This window comes from Elgaria multicarinata, chromosome 18, assembly GCF_023053635.1.
Source record: "Elgaria multicarinata webbii isolate HBS135686 ecotype San Diego chromosome 18, rElgMul1.1.pri, whole genome shotgun sequence".
In the NCBI taxonomy this organism is placed as follows: Eukaryota; Metazoa; Chordata; class Lepidosauria; order Squamata; family Anguidae; genus Elgaria; species Elgaria multicarinata.
In genome coordinates this window covers 704,216-728,456 of record NC_086188.1, presented here as the reverse complement: position 1 = coordinate 728,456, position 24,241 = coordinate 704,216, and the positions used below count along the sequence as shown (strand labels likewise).

At 53.5% G+C, this 24,241-nt stretch overlaps 2 protein-coding genes across 6 annotated transcripts in view; one reads left to right on the top strand and one right to left on the bottom strand.

Moving 5' to 3' along the window:
- CAMKK2 (calcium/calmodulin dependent protein kinase kinase 2) overlaps nucleotides 1-6,972 on the top strand; it is a 34,040-nt gene extending 27,068 nt beyond the window's left edge. For 4 of the 5 annotated variants that reach the window (XM_063143915.1, XM_063143917.1, XM_063143916.1 and 1 more), the window contains exons 14-16: nucleotides 2,155-2,283; nucleotides 3,460-3,560; nucleotides 5,687-6,972. In XM_063143915.1, coding sequence (XP_062999985.1) covers nucleotides 2,155-2,283; nucleotides 3,460-3,560; nucleotides 5,687-5,765 — 309 coding nt within the window. In that variant the 3' untranslated portion in view covers nucleotides 5,766-6,972. The remainder of the gene's footprint in view (nucleotides 1-2,154; nucleotides 2,284-3,459; nucleotides 3,561-5,686) is intronic. The other variant, XM_063143919.1, reaches the window with a different exon arrangement.
- Nucleotides 6,973-11,146: 4,174 nt separating this feature from the next.
- On the bottom strand, nucleotides 11,147-22,503 carry P2RX4 (purinergic receptor P2X 4). Its single transcript, XM_063143920.1, has 12 exons — nucleotides 22,259-22,503; nucleotides 20,019-20,166; nucleotides 19,330-19,401; nucleotides 18,828-18,900; nucleotides 17,641-17,746; nucleotides 17,173-17,253; nucleotides 16,639-16,780; nucleotides 14,610-14,746; nucleotides 13,571-13,661; nucleotides 13,228-13,293; nucleotides 13,020-13,115; nucleotides 11,147-12,129 (listed from the first exon to the last, which is right to left on the bottom strand). Exons 1-12 carry the CDS (start codon nucleotides 22,399-22,401, stop codon nucleotides 12,070-12,072), a joined length of 1,215 nt encoding a protein of 404 aa, XP_062999990.1. The 5' UTR covers nucleotides 22,402-22,503; the 3' UTR covers nucleotides 11,147-12,069.
- Nucleotides 22,504-24,241: the final 1,738 nt, after the last annotated feature.

Sequence of the window (24,241 nt, the reverse complement as noted above, 5' to 3'; positions counted from 1 at the left end):
TAACCAAACACTTTCAGACACGTGAACCCTCCTTTCCTAAACCACATCAGAACAGCCATCAGACTCCATTCAGTCAACTTCTGAAGCGGAAGAGAGATTCAGGCCAGAGTGCTGTTGATCTTTTTTTAAAAAAAATATAACAGCAATTCAGAGTTGGTGAAAGTTAGAAAAGGTTGAAATATGCCTGTAAAATCACCCGAGAGAGCCTGGTTTCAGTTCAGATGATTTCCCCATAGCTAAGATTAGGAATGAGAATATGGATAGATATTGAGTTGCTCTCAGAGTATTAAACTATTGATATTAAACAGCTTGAAATAGGACCACTTTACACAAGAGCTCGCTGATCATTTCTGTCTCCCACTTTCCTTCTTCCTGTTCCAATAAATAATAACTCAGACAGAAATCCATGGGACGTTCCCCCACCCCATCCCATTAAGGTCTACATTCAGCAAATGAATTCATTATATTTATCTGCCAAGCGTTCCATAACCATTCATCTTCGCTGGGATGGGTGTCCATTATTTTGCCAACAGGCCTCTAGCAAAAAACAATTCATTTCCAGCAAGTTCTCTGTCTCCTGTTCGCATTAATGTTTAAATATCCCAATGAGGTTACGTTTAGGTTTTAGCGGTTTTATTGTCTCAGTCATTTCTTTAATGCTCTTTGAAATCAGCTGCCAATGCTTGATTGCAGCCCTTCCAACTCCGCCAAAGACCTTAAAGCGCCCAGTGGGGATTTGTGGAAGAAGGCGACCCGTCACACACGTTGCCCTCTGGCTTTTGGCATCTTTAAAGGTCAAGTCCAGCACTCCCAGCTGGGCCTGGGAACTCACCTGAAGCCAAAACTAACTCTTTTGAGAACTGGTGCTATAAGGGCCTACGAAGCAATCAGGCCGAGGGCCCACCTAGCCCAGCATTTTGTTCCCACAGTGGCCGCCCACGGGAAGCCCACGAGCACGGCGTGCGCGCAACCCCCCCTTACCCATGCTCCCCAGCAGCTGGTGTGCAGAAGCATGTGGAGATCCTGTGCAGTGGTCCTGGCTGGGAGCCTTGTCCGATTCCCCTTTTCCAGCCATCGCTACCTCTTGTGGGAGCGAACCCCGCAGTTTCTGTGCTGGGCGAACAAGGACTTCCTTTTGTCTGCCCTGAATCTCCCTAATTTAGAATTCATTGGGTGATCGCAGCTCTGGTTTTACGAGAGAGCGAGAGGGGAGAAAAAACTTCTCACCGCTTTTTTCACGCCACCTAAACTTTTTGAAACCTCGGTCATATTCCACCCCCCCGACACCTTTTTTCCTAAGCCCCAAATGTCGTAAGCTTTCCTTCATGCAGCCCCTGGATCATTTCGCTGGCTCTCTTTCCCAGCCTTTCGGGAGTCCAGAGCCGTGCACCCTAATCCCGCGTGTGGCCGCACCCCAGGCGTGCGCGAGGGCATTGTACGTGTCCTGCAGGGGCGGTTCCAGCATCCAGCCTTGCTGCCACGTTGCGGACCACCCCCGGGTCCCACCCCCCTTCAGAGGCAGCCCCACGGAGAATATGTGGCAGGAAACCCACTCCAGGTGTTACCATGGTGTGTTTCGCAATGCCCAGGCCGCAACCTCTGCCCAGAATGGTTTGACGGGAGCTGTCCTGACTCCAGAAGCCGCCCCTCCACCCCCAAGGCACCAGCCGCCCTCGCTGTTTTGTAACCCTGCTTTCTAGCTGAATTTCAAGCCGCAGCTTCGGGGTCAGCTTCCCTTGTCATGCGCGGGAGCAGGCAACGCACCGCCCCCTCATGGCTTGAAGCTTCCAGGCCGAGAGGACGCGCCCTGCTCTCGAAGCGTCCCTCGGAACAAAGCAAGACTTCCTTTCTTTCTTCCTTTTTGGCGTTTATCTCCCACCGTTCCTCTTTCCTTTAACACTGTGTAACAGGTGAGTGACTGGCCCAGAGTCACCCAGCGAGCTTCCCGGCTGCGTGGGGACTTGAACCCAGGTCTCCCCCCTCCGAATGCAGCCCTGTAGCGACTGTACCGCATTGGCCTTTGCCCAGCAATCAAGTCCGTCTTCGTAACAAGAGTCAGGGTTACCCCGTTCATGCTCTTCTGGTGGTGTGGAAGCGATAGCTCTGACCGGGTCGTGGGATTGTCTTCTCTCTCTCTCTCTCTCTCGATGCCAGGTGCACCCCTGGGTCACCAAGAACGGAGCGGAGCCGCTGCCCACCGAGGACGAAAACTGCACGCTCATCGAAGTGACCGAAGAAGAGGTCGAGAATTCGATCAAACACGTCCCGAGCTTGGCCACTGTGGTGAGTGGTTGTGGCTGCGTGCGCTCGGGAGCCCCCCCCCCCCCCGTTTACGCGGTCGGACAGCCTTGCCCCCGCAAGGGCTGCACTGCAACAGCGCACCTGGGCTACATCCTGGGTCGGGCTCCCGAATCGCCCACCAGCACCGGCTGGGGTTGCTGGGAGTTGCTGCCCAGCCCACCTTGGGGGGGGGCACCTGGGGAGCAGCGGCTGCAGAGCCCTGCAGGTTTAAGTCGCTGCCCGTCGCGCGCGTCCTCTCGTCAAAGGAGATTGAGAGGTGTGACCAGGAGCCCACGACTCAGAGTGAGAAACTTCAAGGCGGCGGTGGTCGAATTCTGGAATGGATCACTTACGGCTGTATTTGCATTCTTGTGCCTGATCCCTGCAGCTATTTTGAATGTCCGACACCCGGCAGCCCTTGCCATGGCTTGCCGCGTTGTCTGAACCTGAGCAGCCAGGTTTCTTTGAGGGTTAGCCAGCCTTCAAATAACCCCACAGCAGGCTGTAGCTCTCAAACAGCCCTTGATGCCCGCCGGATTTAGACGACGTGAGAAACTGTGGCAGCCCCTCAGAGGGGGTTGAATATTCAACATGGCCCCTGGCACAGACTGCAACCTGCTGGGGCTGAACTAGGGGCAGGCTGCACGCTGGGATCGCCATTGAATGGGCGTGGGGGTGGGGGTGGGGGTCTTATGATTTGAAGGCTGCCCCTGTGAAAGTTCCCTCCAAGTAAGAAGCTCCTACGATGCATAGAAGCCCATGAGTCACACCTCTCTTAGATGTGCCCAGTTCACGACTCCGGACTGTATCCTAAAAAGCCCTCGGTGTGCATGAAGTCTGGCTTCAGCTGATACCGCAGGGGCCTTTCACACAAACAGTCTACAAGCTTTTTACTAACATTTATTTCAATCGTGATTATGGATTCTATCCCTTTTTCTTCCTTTAAATAAATCCCAAACCCAGGTTTGCCCTCCTGACCCTTGCGGTGCACGTGCCGTCGGCCGCCAAGCCCGGTGCCCGTTCCTCCTGTGTGTCTCCCCCGGGGGGGCCCTGGGCCTGTTCCGGAAGGGCGAGGGGTTCTCTGGGCACGGGCCCTGCCCCCTTGGGCTTTGTGAAGCTCCGCTTACAGAGAGGGCCCGACATCAGAGCCGGCATGATTCTCCTCCCCTTCTCTTTCAGATCCTGGTAAAATCAATGATCAGGAAAAGATCTTTCGGGAACCCGTTTGAGGGAAGTCGGCGGGATGAGCGATCCCTGTCCGCTCCGGGCCCTCCCTTGACGTAAGTGCTGCTGGGCCCGTAGAGGAGGCCAAGGGCTTCCAGGCTGGGCGGGGGATCGTTTGTGGGTGGGGCCAGCAAGGGGGTTCCCTGGAAACCTCCTTGAAGAAGAGGAGGACTCACGGCAAACGAGTTTTCCCTGAGAGGCAGGAAAACATTCCAGGGTGCTTCCCGCAGGGGCCCAGGAGGCCGGGCCCACCGCCCAGCTGACCAGAGGTCCAAGGATTAGAGCGGCCTTCCCCAACCTGGTGCCCCCAGGGTGGGGAAGGCAACTTGCAGAGCGGTACATTAAGCGATAGGATTTGGGGGTTCTAGATTTTATTTATTTATTTATTTATTTATTACATTTTTATACCGCCCAATAGCCGAAGCTCTCTGGGCGGTTCACAAAAATTAAAATCATCATAAAACAACCAACAAGTTAAAAATACAAATACAAAATACAATATAAAAAGATCAATGGGCTTGGGTTATTAGAGCTCGTCAGGCAGGAGGAGGCCTGGTGCCAAGTCTGCCCAGCTGGGGAAGGGTTCCGTTGCTTTTGGAAAAGCCAGCATAATCCTGGGGACGGGGAGCCCGGTTTGGGTGATGGCAAGGGGGGCGGGGAAGTTGGCCGTTGTTGGCTGGGCTGTCGCGGCCTCGTGGAGAAGAGGGCGCTGCGGCTGCGGGTTGCTCAGGGAGGAGGGGCAGCCGTGCTCCCCCACCTCTGCACAGCTCTGCGCGCGAAGGGCCCGCGTCCAGGCGGCCTGGTTTGCTTCTCTTGTCACCTACAGAGTGGAGGAAAATGCACGTCTGCCACAGGGTCTTTTTTTAGATATGAAAGGGGCCCTTTATTAATAAGTTTAAATTTCTTACCCGGCTCATAACAAAATATCTGATGACAGTAAAACACAAAGCACAATGGGTTGTAGACAAAACACCAGGAAGGATAAATGAGAGCTGGAATAGCGTCTGTCTTCCGTTTTCCTAACATCAGCAACACAACTTCCAAAATACCCAGATTCTGTGTTTAGGAAACTCAAATTAAGTGATCAGAATACATTGTGAAAATTGGATGTGTTAAATTCAGTTTTCAGTGGTTTAGCGAAGAAAACGACAGCAAGACCACTTTGCAACGCTTCCAAGCTCCTCTCTTGCACCATATGGACTAGAAACCTTCCCCCCCCCCATGTTGTTTTAACAAAAGCTGAGGTTTTTCAGCTTTACCCATTCTGAACCAAGGAGCAGCGCTTGCGTAGAGCTGCAGTGCCGCATTGGTGGTTAGTGTCTTTGAACTGTGTCCAGCATGTGCACATATATAGAACGCCTATGTATACGTTGTTGCGCTTGATGGTGGATGACCTGGTCCGATTTCTTTTTTCCGTGTGCGTGTGTGTGTGTGCGTGTGTGTGTTCTCACGTCCGCTTCCTCCCCCTCCCCCTTCACCCTCCTCCCCCCCTCCCCCACGACTCCAGAAAAAACAAATCGGGAAAGGTGAACTATGGCCCCGCTCAAAGGTAAAGACTGCATCGGCCTTGCAAGTCCCTTCCGCCTGTCTGCCCGGCATGCATTGACTTGGCCTCCAACGGTGCTCCCAGCTGCATGCTGCCGGCGGGGAAGGGCGCATGGGGGGCCCTTCCCAGATGCGGAATGCTCTGGTTTTGGAGTTCCCCGTCTGAAATGCGTCGCATGGGCTTGGGTTGTTTTTTGGGGGGGTTAAACAACGTTGCAAGAAGGGGTTACGCTCGCTGGTTGCCAGAGCGATTTCTGTGCCCGTAGCGATCGGTGGGGATTTGGCCTCTACCAGCTCTTCAGTGCCTTTTGGGCACATTTCTCAAATATTGGCTGCAGAGCTCCACCAGACTCCGGTGCGTGTCCTCACCTGTGGCAGGCCTCCAGTGTGCGTGCAGAGTGCCCTCTTTCAGTATTGGGAACTGTGCTGCTCCTGCATTGTCCTGCTGCTTACGGCTGTCGCGTCGCTCGTTTTCCCAGGCTCGGAGGAGGAGGCCCCCGGAAGCCACTTCAAGGGAGCAGCGGCCTTAGATGTACTCAGGGGCACACGTGGCAGCAGCCTCTCCCCCGTCCCTCCTCATTGGACCTGGGAGCAAAATGCGGCGATTCCTTGACATATATTTTGTTTCTTTTTGAAGCAGGAAGCAAAACAGCGAAGACAACCTTAAGAGCTTCAATGACCTGCCAAATGTGGGTGAAAATGAGTTGCTCTCTTGAAAACTGCCAGCTTGGGTCACGGCGCCCGGCTTGAACCCCCCAGCTCCAGCTGCAACTTCTCCTCCCCCCGCCCCCCCAAGCATGCCTCTGTGGAGGGAGGACAGCGTGGAGCCCAAGTCCAAGCAGACAGCGCTCCGTGGCGCTGGTGATCCTGTTGATGCTGAATGTGGTACAGCTTCTCGTGGCTGCATGCAGAACAAGCCGGACTCCATCCACGCCTCATAAACAAGGGCCGTTGCTGGATCATCTCCGACGTCAAAATACGGGGGCCACAAGTGGGCCTGCGACCTTCCGGGCATCATCTGGGTGGAGAGCAAGGAGTGTTTTTGCAACAACAACAACAACAACAACAACAACAACAAGTAAAATAAAAATTGGCAAACTAGCGGCTAAAAAAAGGGAGGTTGAGGGTGAAAAAGATCTCCGGCCGAATCTTTCACAAAGACTCTGGTCCGTCTTTTAAGAGCTGGTTGAAAGCGGGCAGCTGAACGTGGTGCTTTCCGCCAAGTGGAAATAGGAGGACTGTTCACAACCTCCCAGAAACGTCCATCTTTTCTTCCTTTGGTGTTTATCTATTACTATGTTTTTTGCATCGATCCTTTTTACTGCATGGAAGTGAAACAAGCCAAATGGCGCATCAGGGTTCTCGGCCACGCTTGGCCATTTGGGTGTCGGTCGCTGCCCCCCAGCTTCGTTGGGAGAGGGGCTCAGCTCGAGTTTCCTGGAGGCAGTGTCACGTGGAACCGCCACGGCGGTGTCGTTTGTGGGACTGCGAGATCTCCCTGGAACGGAAGGCCAGAGGCGGCCACCTTTTCTTCTTCTTAAAGAAGGGCTCAGTGGACCGGAACCCCGTGGAGCGCTCACGCTTCGATGCGATCGTGTTCAAGCACAAATTGAAAACACGCACGGTTGGGCAAAACAGGTACTCTGCCCGACTGACGAAGCACTGACTAGAATTCACTGCTAGTAATTTTACACGATCTCTGTGTCAATATGGCATGTACGAAATTCAGGGTTTTTAACAAAACAATCGAAAACTTCCTGGTATGTTACATGGGTTAATACATTTTACAGCATAACATACAGCTTCTGCAGTTTTTAAAGAATAGATTGCATTGGTGACTACTATTCTGATTGGCTTGTAAGCAGTAGTTGTTTCCTATTTCTTCTTACCATAAAATTTTTTTTTTGTTTTTCCTTTTTCAAATGGGACCAATATTATGTATTCCTGCCCTTATACCCCCTAGCTGAGGAACCTTCCGTCGAAACAAATTAGCCGGGATCAGGAAATTAAACACTAAACTTATGCGTAAACATTCCCCCCCCCCATTCTTGTCTTTGCTATGAAGTACACAGGTTTGTTAAAGTTCCTTTGTGATACCCGTAAAATCTGTACTTTAAAATTGGGAGAACTGTGTGCTTGAAAGCTTCCACCCTTTCCTTGGAGAAGAAAGCAAGCAAACAAAAACTCCCTGTTCATACAAAAATGAGCCACGTTAGGGACCCTTTTCCTCTGTCAGGCTTCGCTTGCCCTGGATCGGACCCCTTCTGGCAGGGGCCCCCCTTCCTCCCCCCTCAGTGTCCAAAAGTAGTGTCATCCTAGAAAAGTTATAGCCGCTCAGATCAAAGTTGTCCCCACTAGGGCAAGATAAATTGTATTTGCTTAAATTACAGTCCTCCTTCCTGTATTTGTATCTGTCCACAGCTATTAACATCTGCACATTTTATGCAAACCTGTGTCCTCTTTTGTCACAGGCTTTACTCTGTGGGCCCTTCCAAGGCGGCGGTGGCGGTTTTTTCTCACCCTCTTCTGAACACGACCCTGCAAGGTGGGCAATTGGCTGAGCAAAGATTTGAAGCCGATTCCCCTCCCGTTCTAGTCCAACCGTCATTTCGTTCGTATCTTTTAGTACAGTATGTGCACTATTACACACAGACACAAACTACAACCATAGAAAAGGAGGCAGGACACAACTGATTCTCTAACGCAGGGGTGGGAGCCCCGTGGAAGCACCAGATGCTGCTGGGACTCCATTTCCCATCACCCCTGACTGGCCATGATGCTGTTGGGAGTTGGAGTCCCACCGTATCTGGTAGGAGTTGCCATCCCTGCGCTAAACAAAGAAGTTCCTATGATGACCCCGACGGAGTCTCCTCAGAAGGTAAACACAGAGTCCTGTGAGGAAGACGCGGCTGCCCAATTCATGCCCCCAGAGGGAGAGCGCGTCTTCACAGCCTGGGTGAAACCGGCAGGACTTCAGCACTTCGGAGTGGTCATCCGAAGCTACAATCTTCACTGTCTGACTTGGATCTGTAGGCTGTGTTGGCTTGCTTTGAAAGAAGGCAGGGAAAAGTTAGTCCCACCCCACAAAAAAACAGGTCTCTATCCTGCCTTCATGCTGGCTAAAATTGCCCAGGCTGGAATTTCCTAACACAATCAAATCAGCCCTTTTATCTGTACAAAAACTGAGCTTGCTAAACTATTGAGCTCTTAAAATGTCCTAAGCTCTCTACAGATATTAAAAATAATAATGAAGTCTCAGAAGTAATTTGCAAATGAAGCTGCAGATGGTGAAATCTTATGATCGACTATTTAGCCTCAGAAACACAAAGGTCTGAGAAGCACGTTTAACCTGACAACCTAGTATTAGGGAGGCCCGATTAATGCTGAAAAATAAAACCATGGCTGGCTGGCATTTAAGAAGAAGCCTGCTTCTCACGCAGACAAATGGGAGGCCAAACCCGCAGAACCTCGGCAACCTCCCTTTGGAGTTTCGAACGTGGGCCTCTGGAGTCCTGGATGGGGAGCAGCTCCTTGGGCTGGGAAGGGGGCAGGCAGGGGGCAGGGGTGGCCCCAGGCCCAGCACCCTCACGGGGCTCTTGCCGGCTTTGCGGCTCACTCCGCCAGCTCCGTCTCAGAGGGTGGGCAATGGGGGCACTGACCCCGCAGGGGGACGGATGACTTCCCGAGGCAGCTAGCGGCCGCCGCATCGCCTACCTGCTGCAAATGAGGCCGAAGGAGCCTTTTAGCCAGAAGCCGAGGTGGGAATTTGGTTTCCTAAACTGGCTTTCAATGGCCAAGGGCTCTCCTCTCCCACAAGGAATTCTAGTTTCATAGCGGCACCAAGAATTGTATTCGCATGCCTGAAACTCTCTGAGAGAAGTGCCGTTCTCAGCGTAGGAATTATATCAAACCTAAGACAGACCGACAGATCGATATATGGGAGTTTGTCACACACAGTCCTCCGGCAGCCGTACACAGATCCGCAAGAGCGCGGTGCCGGCTCTCTCACTCCCTGCGCTGCCTCCTGCACGGGGCGGCTGAGGTTCCCAACACTGATCGGGGCAAGAGAGCAGAAACACGCCAAACCACTCATGGGCACAAAGGGTCTGGCAAGGGAACTACAGTCCAGCTCCCATCAGATGTGAAGCAGACGAAGTAAAACCAACGGGAGGCGGAGACGGTTCTCCGTACACAGTCCACAGGGCGCCATTTGCCTGGTGGACTTTCAGGCAGGCCTTGAAAGGCTGCAGGGGGCTTGTCTACTCGGAGGGACGGGGTGGGGGTCCAAGATCTCAGAGGGGCCCCACACCTGGGGACTCATGGAGGCCAAACCTGGGCTGCTCGGCCACCACCGAGACGCAGGCCTTCCCCAAGCAACGGAGCCCAGGGACGCTGTGCATGGTCCATGTCGTTGGAGCAAGGCTGGGGGACGCCTTTCAGTCCAAGCCCTCCAGATGCCTTGGACTACAATTCCCAGCATGCCCTGTGCACGAATAAAGAGGGCTCCCTTTTGATCTAAGGTGGGGGGAGCACAGTGGCCCACACCCAGGGCTGCCCCGGCTCGTTCCCTGGCTGTGGGTGCCAACGTATCCCTTTTCGCAGTCCTTGTTGTTCTGACACGTTGTGGTCTTAGTTGGAAGCTGGAACGGAAGAAGAGCAAAACACGTCGGCTGAAAAGGGAGCTGGGCCATCTGGCTGGCGCAGGGGCCTCATCCAGTGGCCGGCCAGCCGGCCTCCCCAGCCAGGGCTTTGCAAAGCGTTTGCATGGAGGCCCATGCTCAAAGGGACAGCGGCCCTGGTTGCATAAGCCAACCAGCCGCTGCTGCTCAAAGGGAGGGCAGGGGCCTCGGAGGGCCCGCCTCAGGTCCAAACGGCTCCTTTAAGAGCTGCACATCAGGCAGACACTCAGCAGGTGCAGACTGAGCAATGGGGAAACAGCTTTGCCAGCCCTCCGGTTTCCAACCACTCAGCACTAGACAGACAGATAGACAGACACCCCAAAAGCTCTTACCTGATCACATAGGCCAAGATGGCCAGCTGGACCAGCGGGTTCATGAGCCCCACTTTGCGGCTCTTGACGGACACGATCCGGGTGTGTGTGTCATACTCGAAGAGGAGGCCGCCCAAAGCGCCACAGAGCTTCTCAGAGGTAGCCATGGCTCCCACCTTATGGCCTCCCCAAGGAAAGCGTTTGGCCCCTCAAAAACATCTTGCGTACTCATTAAAAACAACCACACTGAAATGTGTACACATGTAACATTATCAGGTCACGTGTGATGTCTTTGTCTTCGTCTAGGGCGTCTGCTGCCGGTGCCGTCCGCGCGTCTCGTTCAGGGCCGGGGTCCCGACTTGCAGAGTCAAAACGGGGCGCCGGAAGACGCACCTTGAGCCGCTCCTTCAACCAGGCCCAAAGCGCCTGCCTGCCTGCCTGCCGGGTGCAGCACAGCGGCCCCTGGGTTCCCAGAAGCCCCGCAGAAGGGGCTTCACGGCCCTGGCAGAGGCTGGCGGGAATTGGGACAAACCAGACCGAGCAGGAAACAAGATCCAGACCGTCACGGGCGACAAGTCATGAAACAGCCAAGGGGAGCGAAACCGAGTTGCACAATCCCCATTCAATACCAGAAATAAATATATTAAAAAAGTGTACAAAAAGATATATAAATTGACTTGTGCACACTCACACACACACACGTAGCTCAGGTATGAGAAGCCTGCATTGAGATGGGTGTGCGTGCGCCTAAAAGTTTGGATGTTATTCACCTTCACCAGTTAACTTATCCCAATTGCTTTATCGCTAAATTGGAGGGAGGCACCACTCTGGCGCCTGAGGAGAAAGGAGCAGCAGGCCGCGGCCTCGATTCCTGCGCCGCTGCGGCCTCCTGCTTCCCTCACCCCCGCAGGGGTATTTCTCCACCCAAACATGTCGCTGAGTGGACTCTACCCCCTCACAGGGCTGTTGTGAGGATGCAAAGGCTGAGCACAACGAATGCATCTGGCCCACAAGTACTCAGATGGCAGGAACATTCGCTAAGAGCCCTCCATGGTTGACCACTGACGCAGCAACACGTGAGGAGGAAGGAGGCACAAACACAGCAGGGAGCTTTCCAAGGCCTTTATTTTCTCTGCAAAATCAGGCCTCTCCCCCATCCCGGGACCCCCAATTCACACGTCCACGGGAGCGGAAGGAAAGGGAAGAGGAGGCCTGGTAGTAACGCTCAGGGTACGTCCACGTGTCAAGCTGGCTTAAGCGCCGTGGCTCCTTCCCTGCCCCTGAGAATGCTGGGAATTGTAGTCCTGAGGGAATTCCCACATTTGGGCCACTTTTGCTGGGCCCCTGGGGCAGAGGAGGAAAAGGTGCCTGGGATTCACCATTTGTGCAGAAGACGCCGGCTTGTGCCAGACCTGCCCTGAGCCGGGCCGGGAAGGAGGCAAAACTTTTGCAAGCAGACCCAGGAGAAACTGGGGGCTTCGAGTTCAGCAGGGCTGCACAAGGGAGGGATTTCGCCTGCCAGAAGGGAAACGAGTCGACCCAAAAGCGAGTTGGGGATTCTAGGAGCACGCGGGGATGATTTCTGCCCCACGGCCCTCCAGAATTCTCTGGCGTCGATGCATGGAACAGGGCGAACAGGTTCAGGGAGCAAGACCCCGTTTGAATGTCCACGGCCACAGCTTAGAGGGCCTCCAGAATCACCTCAGAGCAGCGCTCAGGGCTTTGCAGATCCAAACATCCCCCAAAAACTTTCACGGAAAGCGTGAGGAGTTCTTTACAAAGTATTGCAATCTTCCCATTCCCTTTAATCCAGAAGGTGCTTTGGGCTTAGCCAGGGCATGAAAAACAGACGCAGGACTGAACGGAGCCCACCGGGGCAGCAATACGGAGATCCTTTCGACAGGTTTCTCCCCCCCCCACCCCACAACGTCAGAAACACAACGCGACTCAATCAGTTCCTAAGAGAGACGGGGGTCACATTCACAGTCTGTGTGCGTGAAATCAGTCGGACCGCTTTCACTTTGGGGCCGTCATCGGACACCACAGCGCTCCGGCGTTCCTGACTGGGATCCGTACGGCGTGTTGGCGCCCTTTAAAAGAAGGGAAGGGGGCGTCAAGGCAGACCTCGGGGAGACCCCCGGCTCGGCCTTCGCTGGGGCTAACGTGGCACCGGCTGCCGTTCCCAAGGGCAGCCACATCAGCGGCTGGGCTGAGCAGATCAACGCGACACACTCGCGCTCTTTCAACAAACCCAGTGGCGCTTTGCCATTAAACGGGCAAAATGAAGGAAGCAGCCAAAAGCAAACCAGGAGGAAACCCACCCAGAGTTCAGCTCTCTTGAAGATCAAGACAAAACGTTGCTCTGCCCGAGCAGTGAACGTGGCTCAGGGCTACGGGGAATCCAAAGCGCCTACGTTTGCAGAAGGCGGCTCGCTCAGAACTTGCAGGCAGAGGGGGCGTGAGACCTCGTACCGCCAGGCCTCGGAGGCCGGCCGGCACAAAGCACCTTCACCACCTCGGCTCGCACAGTCAGAATAATCTGGGTGAAAAGCAAACGGCTCCTGCACACACGCTTGTTTCCCTGCAAAACTAACGAGGGCGAAAGGGCAGACACAGCTTGGCTGACCCCCCGCCCTTTGGGCTTCCAGGCGTCGGCAGGCACGTCCAAACCCTCCGCCAGCAGCTTCCTCGGCTGAAAAATCGCCAGAGACAGTGACCGGGGCAGGACGGCGTCTGGTCTCGGTCTCCAGCCCTGCCGGGGACCTTCTCCCTTCACGGAGATGCCAAGAATTCTGCTAGCCATCCCTGAACTGCCCCTGGCTTCCCCTGGGGAGAAAAGCCCGCTGCCCCTCCTCCTTGAGGCTTCCCCAGCAGGCCTCGTGTCAAACCAGCCAGGGAGAAAACAGCCCAGAGGGGGCTTCGAGGTGAGGTGGAACGAGGCGCAAAACCCCGGGGGCGTGAGGGGCGCCGGCGGACTTACTAATTCATAGTCTTCAACGTATTTGTATTTCTTCTCTCTATAGTAATATCTTTTCTTCATGCAGTACAGGACAATGACATCGCAGAGGACTGTTGCCTAGTTGAGATTTAGAGACAGGGGTGGAACAGGTGTTTGGTTTAAACCACTGAAAATGCTGCCAGCCCTTTATTAAATGGAACGCCGCGGAGAGGGAGGAGACCGCGCTTACCACGCCAAACAGAGCCAGGCCCGATCCAACGTTGATCATCGTAGGAATGATATCAAACTTCCCTGCCTAAGAGGGAGAGACACGTATACACAGGCTGTTCCCGTCCCGCGTGTTCCCCTGAGGGCTCTCCACGGAGATGCGAGGGAGTGGGAGGTCACGGCGGGCCTCGCGTTGGAGACCCGCGGTCTACGACCCTGGGCAGAACTGTGTGAGGCCCCGTGGGCTGGAGCCGGGACCACGGCTGGGCACAGCAAGCGCCCTGCCCCCGAGCCACGGGCCTCCTCCACCCAGCCATGCGGGACACGCGCGGGAGCAGCTGGGAGGACCTGCAGAGGGCAGCTACCTTCCCAAACACCATGATGTCAAAGCGGATGCCGTAGGCCTTGATGAGCGTCCGGGAGTCGACGCCGGCGGTCTGGTAGTATTTTGCAAATCTGAAGAGGGAAAAGAATGGAAGAGGAGACCCACTGTTTACGAAGCGGGTCCCTTGAGGCCGGGAAAACGACACCTCTGCGCTACGCGGGATTGCGGGGAATTTCCGAGTGCCCGATAGTTGCAGGGATCTTTTGCCATCTTGACACGTTTGCTAAGAGACCCCGGAGTGCAGGACCCGCGTCAAGGGCAGGTGTGCTGGGCCCCCCACTGAGGGCCCCATACCCCAGCGGGGCCCCACAGTCAAGAGCCCCCCCTGGAGCAGCTCCTCCTCTTCCACATCACAACCTGCTTGTTCACCTGCCTCCTGCTCGGGCCCAGACCCCGGTGGTGGTGGTGGTGGTGAGGATCAGGAGGAGCAGCAAGAGGTGCCCGGGCCCACCTGTTCACGGCCTCTCCGCCTGTCAAGCATGCAAGCGGGAGCAGTGACGAGGCAGAGGGGGAGGCGGAGCAAGAGCCAGAGCAGCTGGGGACGATGGCCATGAGACGGCAGGCTGGCTGAGGGGGGTCTTGGTCAACGGCCCTCAAAAGCCTGGGGCCGGCCGGCACTGCTGGGGCACCTGCCTGGAACCCTTGCGTTGTTGCAGAGGATTCTGGGATACACCCCACATTCACATCCAACCGGACTTGTGGGGCTGCACTGTTGCCCTGCGTGAACCGAAAGTGCCCCCTGGAATACTTCCCCTATTTATCTTATTACAAAAACCCAGCTGCTCACGTGAGCTACAAAATCATCACCATCAGAGCAAAATCAATACGACAATGAAGAACGAAAGAACCGGCAGCACCGTCGCGCTCTCAGTATGAAACAGCAATAAAAAAAGGCCGCCAAGCTGCGCTAAAGCCAGGCCAGGTGCAAAAGGGCCGGGCCGACGACACGGCCTTCAGGGCCCGGACGGCACCGCTGCACTACAGGAGCTCCGCAGATGGGACGGACGCCATCGGCTCACCTGAAGTTGAATCCGGGCGCTACGGTGTGGGCAGAATCCTTGTTGTCAATACGGCGGAAGGTGTACTTGGGCACGCAACGAGAAGCAGGCTTGTCCAGGTCACAGTCCCAGTTGATCTGCAGCCCCATCACGCCGCCCTAGGGAGATCGAAACGGCCCCCGACCCACTGAAATCCACACAGTCTTTCTGCGCGACACAATTCAAGATTTCTTTGGCCAGAGAGGCTTTTCCCCCTCTTGCTTTCATTTTGCAAATGTGCACATATTGAATTCTACGCAGAATACGGCCTGCAGGGCACCTGTGTCCCACCCAAGTCCATTCGGGAAAGGACAAGAAAGAAGCGAGTGCGAGTGTCAAGGCCTCATTGGTCTCAGCCCGCTTTGCGCCATAAAGGAACGTAAACCCTTCAAGTGCAAATCCACAGAACGGGTTACTCATATGATAAAAACAGAACGGTGTTTGGTACGCAACGCACGGCGTGAGCACGACCGCACGCAGCCGTTTGGGGCTACAACAAGAGAGCCCGGCCCAAGAGCCACGCCAGTGGAGTTCCACGCTCTTAAACTTAAACAGCTTTGAAGAAAACCAAACTACGCTGACACCTGCAGACGCCCTCTGAAATGGTGGCATTTGTATACCTTAACTCAAGTGTCCTATGCACGGTCTAAAATAAATAAATAAATGGCTTGTAAGCTGCCTTTTAGCATATGACAAGACTTTGAAAAGCATAAAACATCATGAACTGACACACAGTCGTTCACCCATCGCTTACAACTGCCCTGTAGGGATGATACTATCGCCCCCACATTACAGATCGGACAACTGAGGCCAGAAAAACAAAACAACGAAAAGAGCAGCTTGCGCAAAACCACTTAAGCAAATCCAGGGCAGATTCAAACCGGAGACTTCCCGGTTCCCATGTTGTGCTGCAGCTTGTAAAACAGATCCTTTGGCTAATGCAACAGTCCGTGGGAGTGGAAGCAAAATAAACTGTTTGGTAAGAAACCTTGATCCTGAGAAGATCGCAAAGCAAATAGGGGAGGTTAAATATTGACTCGGTTAATCGCAAGCCTTGCCGCCAATGGCCACCTGCCCGCCAAGCCGGGGCCTGTGAGCAGGAACTGTGATCCAGCTGCCCTTGTTCAAACACACCCGTGACTCAAGGGACAGGGCTGGAACCAGAGATTATACAGGGAACAAAGGCGCTCTCCCAGAACAGCTGCTATGCCAGAACTGCTCAGAACTGGCCATGAACGGCCACTGTCCCCACGTGGCAGGCCACGCATCTAGCCCTCACTGAGGATTTATGTGGATTTGTACCCTACGGGCCTCGGGCCTGAACCTTTTCAGTGTCTACAGACATCCGTTCCACCCCTGAGAACAGCAGGTAGTTTGGGGGTTGGAAGGGCGGCCTGTGGAGAACGCATACAGCTCTGTCCGCGATCACCTGGCCGCCACTCCTGGCCCCACAGGATCTGCCGTCTGAGGTGGCAGCCTCACTCTGCCTCACAAGAGGGCCGGCCCTGCTCTTTTGCACTCTTTGCTCCTCAGATCCAATTTGACCTGGCAATTTAAAGTTAGATAACATAAAGGTCCATCTAGTTTAGCATCGTGATCCTCACAGTGGCCAATTAGATACTTCCAGAAATGCTACACGGCCGTCCCTACTGTCTGCCCTCAGCATCTGGTATGTGGAGGTGCGCCCGGACCCCTGCGCCGTCCACTGAGATATCGCGGTGAATAGCCCTCAATAAGGTTTTACAGTATTTACACACGTCTCTTTCAATTGAAGGCCTGGGTCTTACAAACAGGAATAAGTGTGTTCGTTATGGAGCAGTTCCAATAGGGCACGTTCTGTACACACACATCAGGAATTAATGTATTAATGTTAATTAAAGCATATATATATATATATATATGCCGATGAATCTCCAACTGTGGACCTTGATTTCTTGGGAGGAAGAGATGCAGGCATGGGCTGAAATACAGCCGGCCTTTTATCTTTTCCCCAAACGCTTTCCGAACCCACCTCGACCGCCATGTCTTGGAAATCCTGTGCGGCTGCCTCAACCATGTCACCGAGGCGGAAAATGGGGCAAAAGGGATCCGTTTGGGCATTGTACTGGCAGCTCTTGAGGTACGTTTTGTTGATGTTGGGGAGAATGTTTCGCCTGGAGGGGGGAAGAGAGGAGAGAGTCGAGGGGTCGCCGAAGGGGGAGGCTGAACCACAGGACAAGCCGTAAGCAGGTGGCGGCTGCCTGTGAAGCGGAACCGGCCCTCCGAGGGCTCCGTCTCTCCATCAGATGCAAGAAGGGTCATCAATCATCTCAACCCACTTTATTTAAAAAAACCCTCCAATGATTTCTGCTTTTGCCAAACCAAGGCTAAATTCCTCAACGCAGCAATTTTAAGCTGTGTGATGAGCGTAACCCACATTCAGGGGCTGGATTTTCCTCCTAGGAAAGGACAAACAAGCCTAGCCCACCCCCCAACAGTGCTCTAGCCACCCCACCCCACCCCACCCCACCCTGGGAGGTTTGCAATGCAAGAGAAGGGTACAGACTTTGTGAAGTTGAACTTGGGATACCAGATGTTGTTCTTCACGAGGAGGGTGAAGTTCACAGCGTCCTGGAGAAAAGCCGGCCTAGGGAGGATGGAGGGAGGGGCAAGGGAAGGGAAACCCCTGAGTGGAAGCACTCCATTTCGCTGTGTGACCCTTTGCCACCCAACAGCAGCGGCACACGCATCTCATTCAAGCCCTCTCCCCTACGGCCGAGAGAGGTGGCAGGCCCAACCCCCTATGCGCCCCGTAGCTCCGTGGCGGGGCGCGTGCTTGACGTGCAGGAGGTCTCTGGTTCAATCCCCAACACCATTCACCTAAAGGGCTTTTGTTATGGAAAGCGCCACCCCAATGCCTCCAGGAGGACGGTCACACACCTGGTGGCGGATGCCAGCCGGCAGCCAGCCGTGTTTTGGAGGTGCTTCTTTAAAGCCGTCCCCCTGATTATTTCCACTCTCACCAGACACTCACGTGGGTATTTTGTCATCGTCCTCCACTGGGCACCAGGCAAAGATCTCACACGTTTTGACGGCAGAGTTTGGAGGTTTGTAGACTCTGCATTTCCCAGTCTGGACACCTGAAGGGGCCACGGAAAGGCAGTCAGCAAACCACAGCAAGCAGCCAGAACGCCCCTGCCTCAGGGCCACGTGGGTCGATGACGCCTGCCCAAAGCATCGCCTCCCTCACAGGGGCCGGCAGCAGAGCCATGCGAGTGGCTGGAAGGAGAGGCGACCAGAGGTGTCTGGGGCTCTTCAGCTGAGGGGGAGGAGGAGGAGGGTTGGGGACGACGACGACGACAAGGGGGAGGCAGACACAGTGATGCTTGGCGTGGAGAGGACGGAGAGGGAGACGTTTTTCCCCCTCTCTCATAAGGTGAGGATTTGGGCTCTTCCCGTGAAGCTGAGAGATTCAAATCTGCTAAACGGAAGTATTTCTTCACACAGCACAAATTGCAGAGTTTGCGACCATAAAATGTAGTGATGGCTGCCATTTTTGGGAGCCTTATTTCTTTATTTACTATATTTCTATACCATCCAGTAGCCAAAGTTTTATGTTATAAAAAAGTAACATAAAACATTTAAACATTGGCTGGCTTTCAAAGGGGGATGGACAAATTCCCGTAGGAGGAGGAGGAGGAGGAGGAGGAGGAGGAGGAGGAGGAGGAGGAGGAGGCTAGCCATGGCCACTAGTCCTGATGGCTCGGTGCTACCTCCAGAATCAGAAGCAGTGGACTCTGCATACCCCAGCTGCTGGGGAACATGGGCAGGAAGGTGCTGTCACTCCAAAACTCAAAATTTTGTAACGAAGTAAGATATTTGTGCGATTTCATCTTAAAATCTGCATCACATATTTTCTGCTAGAAATCTGCCCTATCCATTCTACTTTCTTCATAAAACAAATCCACAATAAAGGATCAAATCAGATACTACTAACCATAATAAATATGATTATACATAATTTCGTCTAATTTTAAAAGCAGCCGTGGCAAAGAACGGAAATTGGTACCTACTGCATTGGTTCTAATCGGACAAAAGCATACAAAATTTCCTCAAAATCAGACAGTCAGTACAAGAAACTTTTTTTAGATTTTGCAGTCTAGTTTTCAATCAAAAAAGCAAGCAGGATCGCCAACGCCCAGGAATTCCCCCAGCACGTACCGTTGCTGTGGGTGCCAACGTATCCCTTTTTGCAGCCCGTGTCGTTCTGACACAGCGTGGTCTGATCTGGAAGCTGGAACGGAAGAAGAGCAAAACACGTCGGCTGAAAAGGGAGCTGATGAACATTGCCAATGCAGTGTTAGATTTGCATGAAAATAACACAAGAGTTATTTCTGAACTAGATTCTCTGCTAGCCATGGATTTGTTGTGGCAGGAGGGGAAAGGGGATCCACCAAGCAGGAGCCAGAAAAGAAAGCACCACACTCAGAAAAGGGCCGCAATTCTGAGACACAGATGAGGCAAATTCTGCGACATGCATAAATTAAGCAAGAACGTATTTGTTCAAAACACTCAGACTCCTAGATGCTGCCTTCACCTACAGGACACCCAAGAGGGTTCACATCTGAGACGATCTCTGCTCCATCCCAACTCCCAAAATTGCGCAGCTCGGCGTTAAATGTTCCCAGAAAAACCAAATAAAACTTGTTGTCCCCGGCCCTACCTCTGGGCAGAGTCCTTGTGTCTGATTCAGCGTTATGATCATGTTTGTCATGACGAATACGGAGTTCTCGCCCTAGATACGTAAGAGAGGAAATAGAAATAATAACAATGATGATGATGATTTCACAAAGTGAGGAGGACACATGATCTAGGCTGATCGCATTTCTCAAGGAGGAGTCCGCTCAGCGTCAGGGACTTCCTTATTCTGGCAGCAGAAGCTTGCAACTGCTTTAAAACCTGAGTTCATGAGCTGTGGAAATGCCCCCCGGTGCCTCTGACCCACTGCCTCCAGGTCTGCCCTCCTGCCCGCCCCCCCCCCCCACAAGGCCCGAAGATGATCACCAGCATTCTAATAACGGCCATCTTGTGAGTACGTATAAAGAGTGTCTATATAACTTTGACCAGCCTTCCCCAACCTGGCTGTGCTGTTCTGAAACTCCAATAATCCCGTCAGTACAGGTGGGGTGGCTGAGGATTATGGGAGTTGTAGTACAGCTCAGCTGGAGGTACCAGGTTTACGAAAGCGGTCTACTTATACCGATGATATATCAACCATATTTGCAAAGCCACCAAGGAGGACCAGGTCAGAATGTTCCAGTTGGCCTCCAGATACAGCGATGTGACCACAAATGGCAAACAAGCAGGATCGTGTCGTGGTGAAATCACAACGTTGGGCTCCATCACACACACCTGGGGTGGAATGACGTAGTCCGCTACATCCCAAATTCGGGGGCCCAACTCCGAAGAGTTAGTCATGGCGACGCCCTTCACTTTCGCAGTCACCGAACTCACGACGGAATCCGTTTCTTGATAGCTCTTTTCCCACACAAACACCCAGCTGAGAGAGCGAGAGAGAGAGAAGCTTTCAGGATTTCTGTTGATGGTCTGCGATGAACAGAGTAACCCAACGCCCATTTTGGGAAAACAACCAAAGCACTCTATGGTTTCGCCTCACAGGCAACTCCTACAATTCCGCAGGCATTTGGACTTCCACTGTTTTGATTGATTGATTGGATCTGAGTTGTCGTCGTCGTCGTCCCCTTTCTACCAAAGAATGGCACTGAAGATGGCTGACGGTACAGGCTGGACACTGAGATGGTGGGAGACCACTAAAGCACTGGAGCTGTTCTAGATGACTCATCCAGGTCTACGATGGGCTTCGCCAGGGGAGAGCTTTAGCGTCCCTTCTCTGACCAGGTATCTCTTTGCCTACTTGTGGGCCAAGGAAAGGCCACTTTCCCAGTGCTCAGAAATGCCGAATCCGGGCGGGAGACACACAGAACGTGTCGTACCGGGAGCATCAGGCAGGAACACTGACATTCAGGGAACCATCTTTGGAGTGGATCAAGTTACGCCACGCCATGCCACACCCCTCCCGGCTAAGGAGCACCTTTGCAAATAACTCTGGTTGAAGGGAGAATCGGAATGGGGACTCAGAGGGGGTGACTGAAATCCCTTTGCAAACCAAACCTGGGAGAGGAGGAGGCAGGGCTGATGCCAGACTATTTTGTGCCCTAGGCAAGGCGAGCTACTTGCACACACACACACACACACACACACACACAAATTGCCAACTTCAGTTCAGCTGTTTAAGCAAAGTTTCTGAACTATTATATTTTCCTTTTAATATGCTTTTTCTTAAAACAGCTAATTTGTATAAAACTGTGACCCTTAAAGGGCCGTACTGTGCCCCGCTCAGGTCTGCGCCCTAGGCGGCTGCCTAGTTGGCCTAATGGTAGCGCTGGCCCTAAGAGGGGGCGGAATCCGAACACTTTGCCAATTAAACGGAGAAGGGGCACCTGGGCGTTCAAAACTGAAATGTTCGCAACGGTTTCTGTGCTTTTAACAGCCATGCATCGGGCAGCTATTCAACAGGTTCAGCTTTCCCCTGGTGCGGGCACACTGATGGGGCGACGGGGTGGGACAAAGGAAGCAACTTCCCCCATTTTTAATTTCTGCAGTTGTTCAAAAGGCACAGGAGATGCCGGAAATGGGTTTAGATTCAAGCAAAATGATACAGGAGTCCTGTGGTTCATTTATCTTTAGCTCTGCTTTTCAGTTGCGACGCAAAGCCTTTTCCCACTAACGCATCTGATGCAGGGGATTCTAGCGCACAAAAGCTGGTGCCAGAAGAAGTGGCACAAGAGTCTCTACGCATGTATAGAACGAAAGAAAGAAATCCCTACAACCCCCAGCCTCCCTTTAGCCTGAACACTGGGAATTGTAGGGCCGTTTCCTCCTAAACAGGCAAAGGGCTGCACCTGAAGCCTTCCATGTGCTACGGGATTCTCAGTTGCTTTTGCTAGAAGAAAGTAATAGAATTACACTTCTGGAAGTTTTTCTGGGTTGGGTTTTCTCTCTCCCCCCCCCCCCCCGCCTTCCCAGTTTTTTTTCAAAGAAGAGGAAGTTTAGGAGAAGATCTCCAGGCTGGGAAAAGCAGCCAGTGGGCAGTTCTGAGGGGATGGAGCCCACGCGCACCCGCACCCCAGCAAAGATCCTTGGAGCACCTTAAAGGTTCAACACGCGTGTTATGGCAAACGTGGTGCGAACAGAGTGCTGGACTAGATGGGCCCTCGTATGTTCCTTTCGGGGACTACATAAGCCATGAAAGCTTATGACGCCATAAATCCAGCCTTCCCTAACCCCATGCCCTCCAGGCGTCTTGGACTATATCTCCCATCATAGCTGGGAATTATGGGAGTTGTAGTCAAACACATTTGGAGGGCGCGAGGTTGAGGAAGCCCTGGTGACTCCACCCTTGGACCAGGAGCGCAACCCCAAATCATGGGAAGCCCCGCGGGCGCCTCTCGGACGGCCACCTTCGCTGCGCTCTTTCCGCCGCAAGCAGCAGGCGGACGCAGGGCCGCTGGACTCGGGAAGACCCCCCCCCCCCCCGCCTGCCTGCCTGCCTGCCTGGCCGCGGCTCTTACCCGATCACATAGGCCAAGATGGCCAGCTGGACCAGCCGGTTCATGAGCCCCACTTTGCGGCTCTTGATGGACACGATCCGGGGGGTGTCGTACTCGAAGAGGCAGCTGTACAAGGGCCCACAGAGGCTCCCGGGGGCAGCCATGGCGCCGATCGCCCTGCCGACGAAAAGGAGGTGCGGGAGGAAGGCTCCGCGTCAGCAGCAGGACCCGACCAGCTGTTTCCTGCAGCCTGCCGGCATGTTGCAAGAGCCCCGCGCGAGCGCGCAATGGGCAGCCCCGGGAGCCTCTCCGCCGAGCAGGCCAATCCGCTGCCTGCTCCTCTCGGGCCCTTCGGGGCGGAGCCCTGCTCCCAACCGAGAGGGCTGTTTGTCCTCGGATTAGCCACGGCCGCAGGGCACTCCTACCACCACCACCACCACCACCACCACCCTCCTCCTCCTCCTCCTGCCGGGCAGCAGATTCCGGCCTTGGCAAGCGAGTTCCAGCCCGAAAACAGGGAGGGATGGGGGGCAGCTCCAGCGGCCCCGAGCATCCCTGCGCCGGAGAGGCGCCACCAGAACCCGCGTGTCCCCCTCGGCCATGGAGTGCGCCTGGTTCCGTAGCAGCTTTCCCTTTCGCCCGCTGCTCTGCAGATGGGATGGACTACAACTCTGAGCAGGCTGGCTGGGAGCTGTAGTCCTAAAACCTTGGAGAGCAGCAGGTGTTGGGGAAGACTGCATTCGAGGGTCTGATCCAGCCTAGGCAGGTGCTGAGAGCAGAGGGCTGTTACCAAAGCCACAACCCCCAGATTGTATCCATACAAAGCAGCAGCATTTCTGTGCAAGTCTCTGGAGCAGACTAGACCGAGGATAGCCCAGAGTAGGCACTCACAGAGAGTTACAACTGACAGCCTCATCTGAGGAGTTATCCTGCCACTTCTTACAGTGGAAGTAACTGAACAACCCCAAATCACATGTAATGCAAAATTATTACCCAAGTCTTGCACAGGCGGACTGGAAGGCCAGTGATTCAGAGGTGCATTGAGTAGCACATAGTACCATCTGCCTTGTAACTGCCGAGCCACGTTCCATGCTGTTTGTTCTACAGCATAAATGTAGAAACAATGTATTGCTTAGACATAAGAGGTGTACAGAACTATGCATGGAAGGGAGACCGTGGCTAGGAAGCCATTGTTCTCTCCCTCTCCTATAACTAGAACCCAAAGGGGTCATCATCCCATGAAGGGCTTCTTCACAGCGCAGATGGAAACTATGGAATTCACTACCGCAAGATGTAGTAGTGATGGACACACATTTGGATGGCTTTAAAAGGGGGTTGGATAAATTCCTGGAGGAGGCGGCGGCAATCAATGGCTACTAGTTCTGACAGCTATGTGCTCCCTCCAGGATCAGAGGCAGTAAGCCGATATGAACCAGTTGCTGGGGCACTGGGGAATGTGGGTGAAAAGGTGCTGGTGCACTCATGTCCTGCATGTGAGCTTCTCATGGGCATCTGGCTGGCCACTCTGTGAACAGAACGGACTCTTGGTCTGATGCAGCCTCAGGGCTCTTCTGGTGTTCTTAGTAGATTGTTCTACTAAGCCTTTATTATAATATGAAAAAAGACTGACAGGATGCTAATAAAAACATGTAAAATGGCCAATTAAATCACAATAAAAACATGGATTCCAGTAGTTCCTGAAGCAAATAAGTAATGTTGTACATCAGTGCAGAAATATTAGCATAGGCTTGTAAATACTAATTTGTCTGGGTGCATCTGAAAAATTAAAACACCACCACACTAAGCAAATTAACAGAAATATGTAGAAGCAGGTTGGTTGATAAAAACCCTTGAGGACTAGTAACTTATTTTTGGTAAGCATATCAAGAAGCCGGTGTTAACCAGGAAGCAAAATGGTAGCGGAAGTTTGGGCTTTGCAGCCGGCCATAACTATGCGGAGTGCATTTCCAAACACGGGAAACTGCCTTATAGTACTTGGCCCGC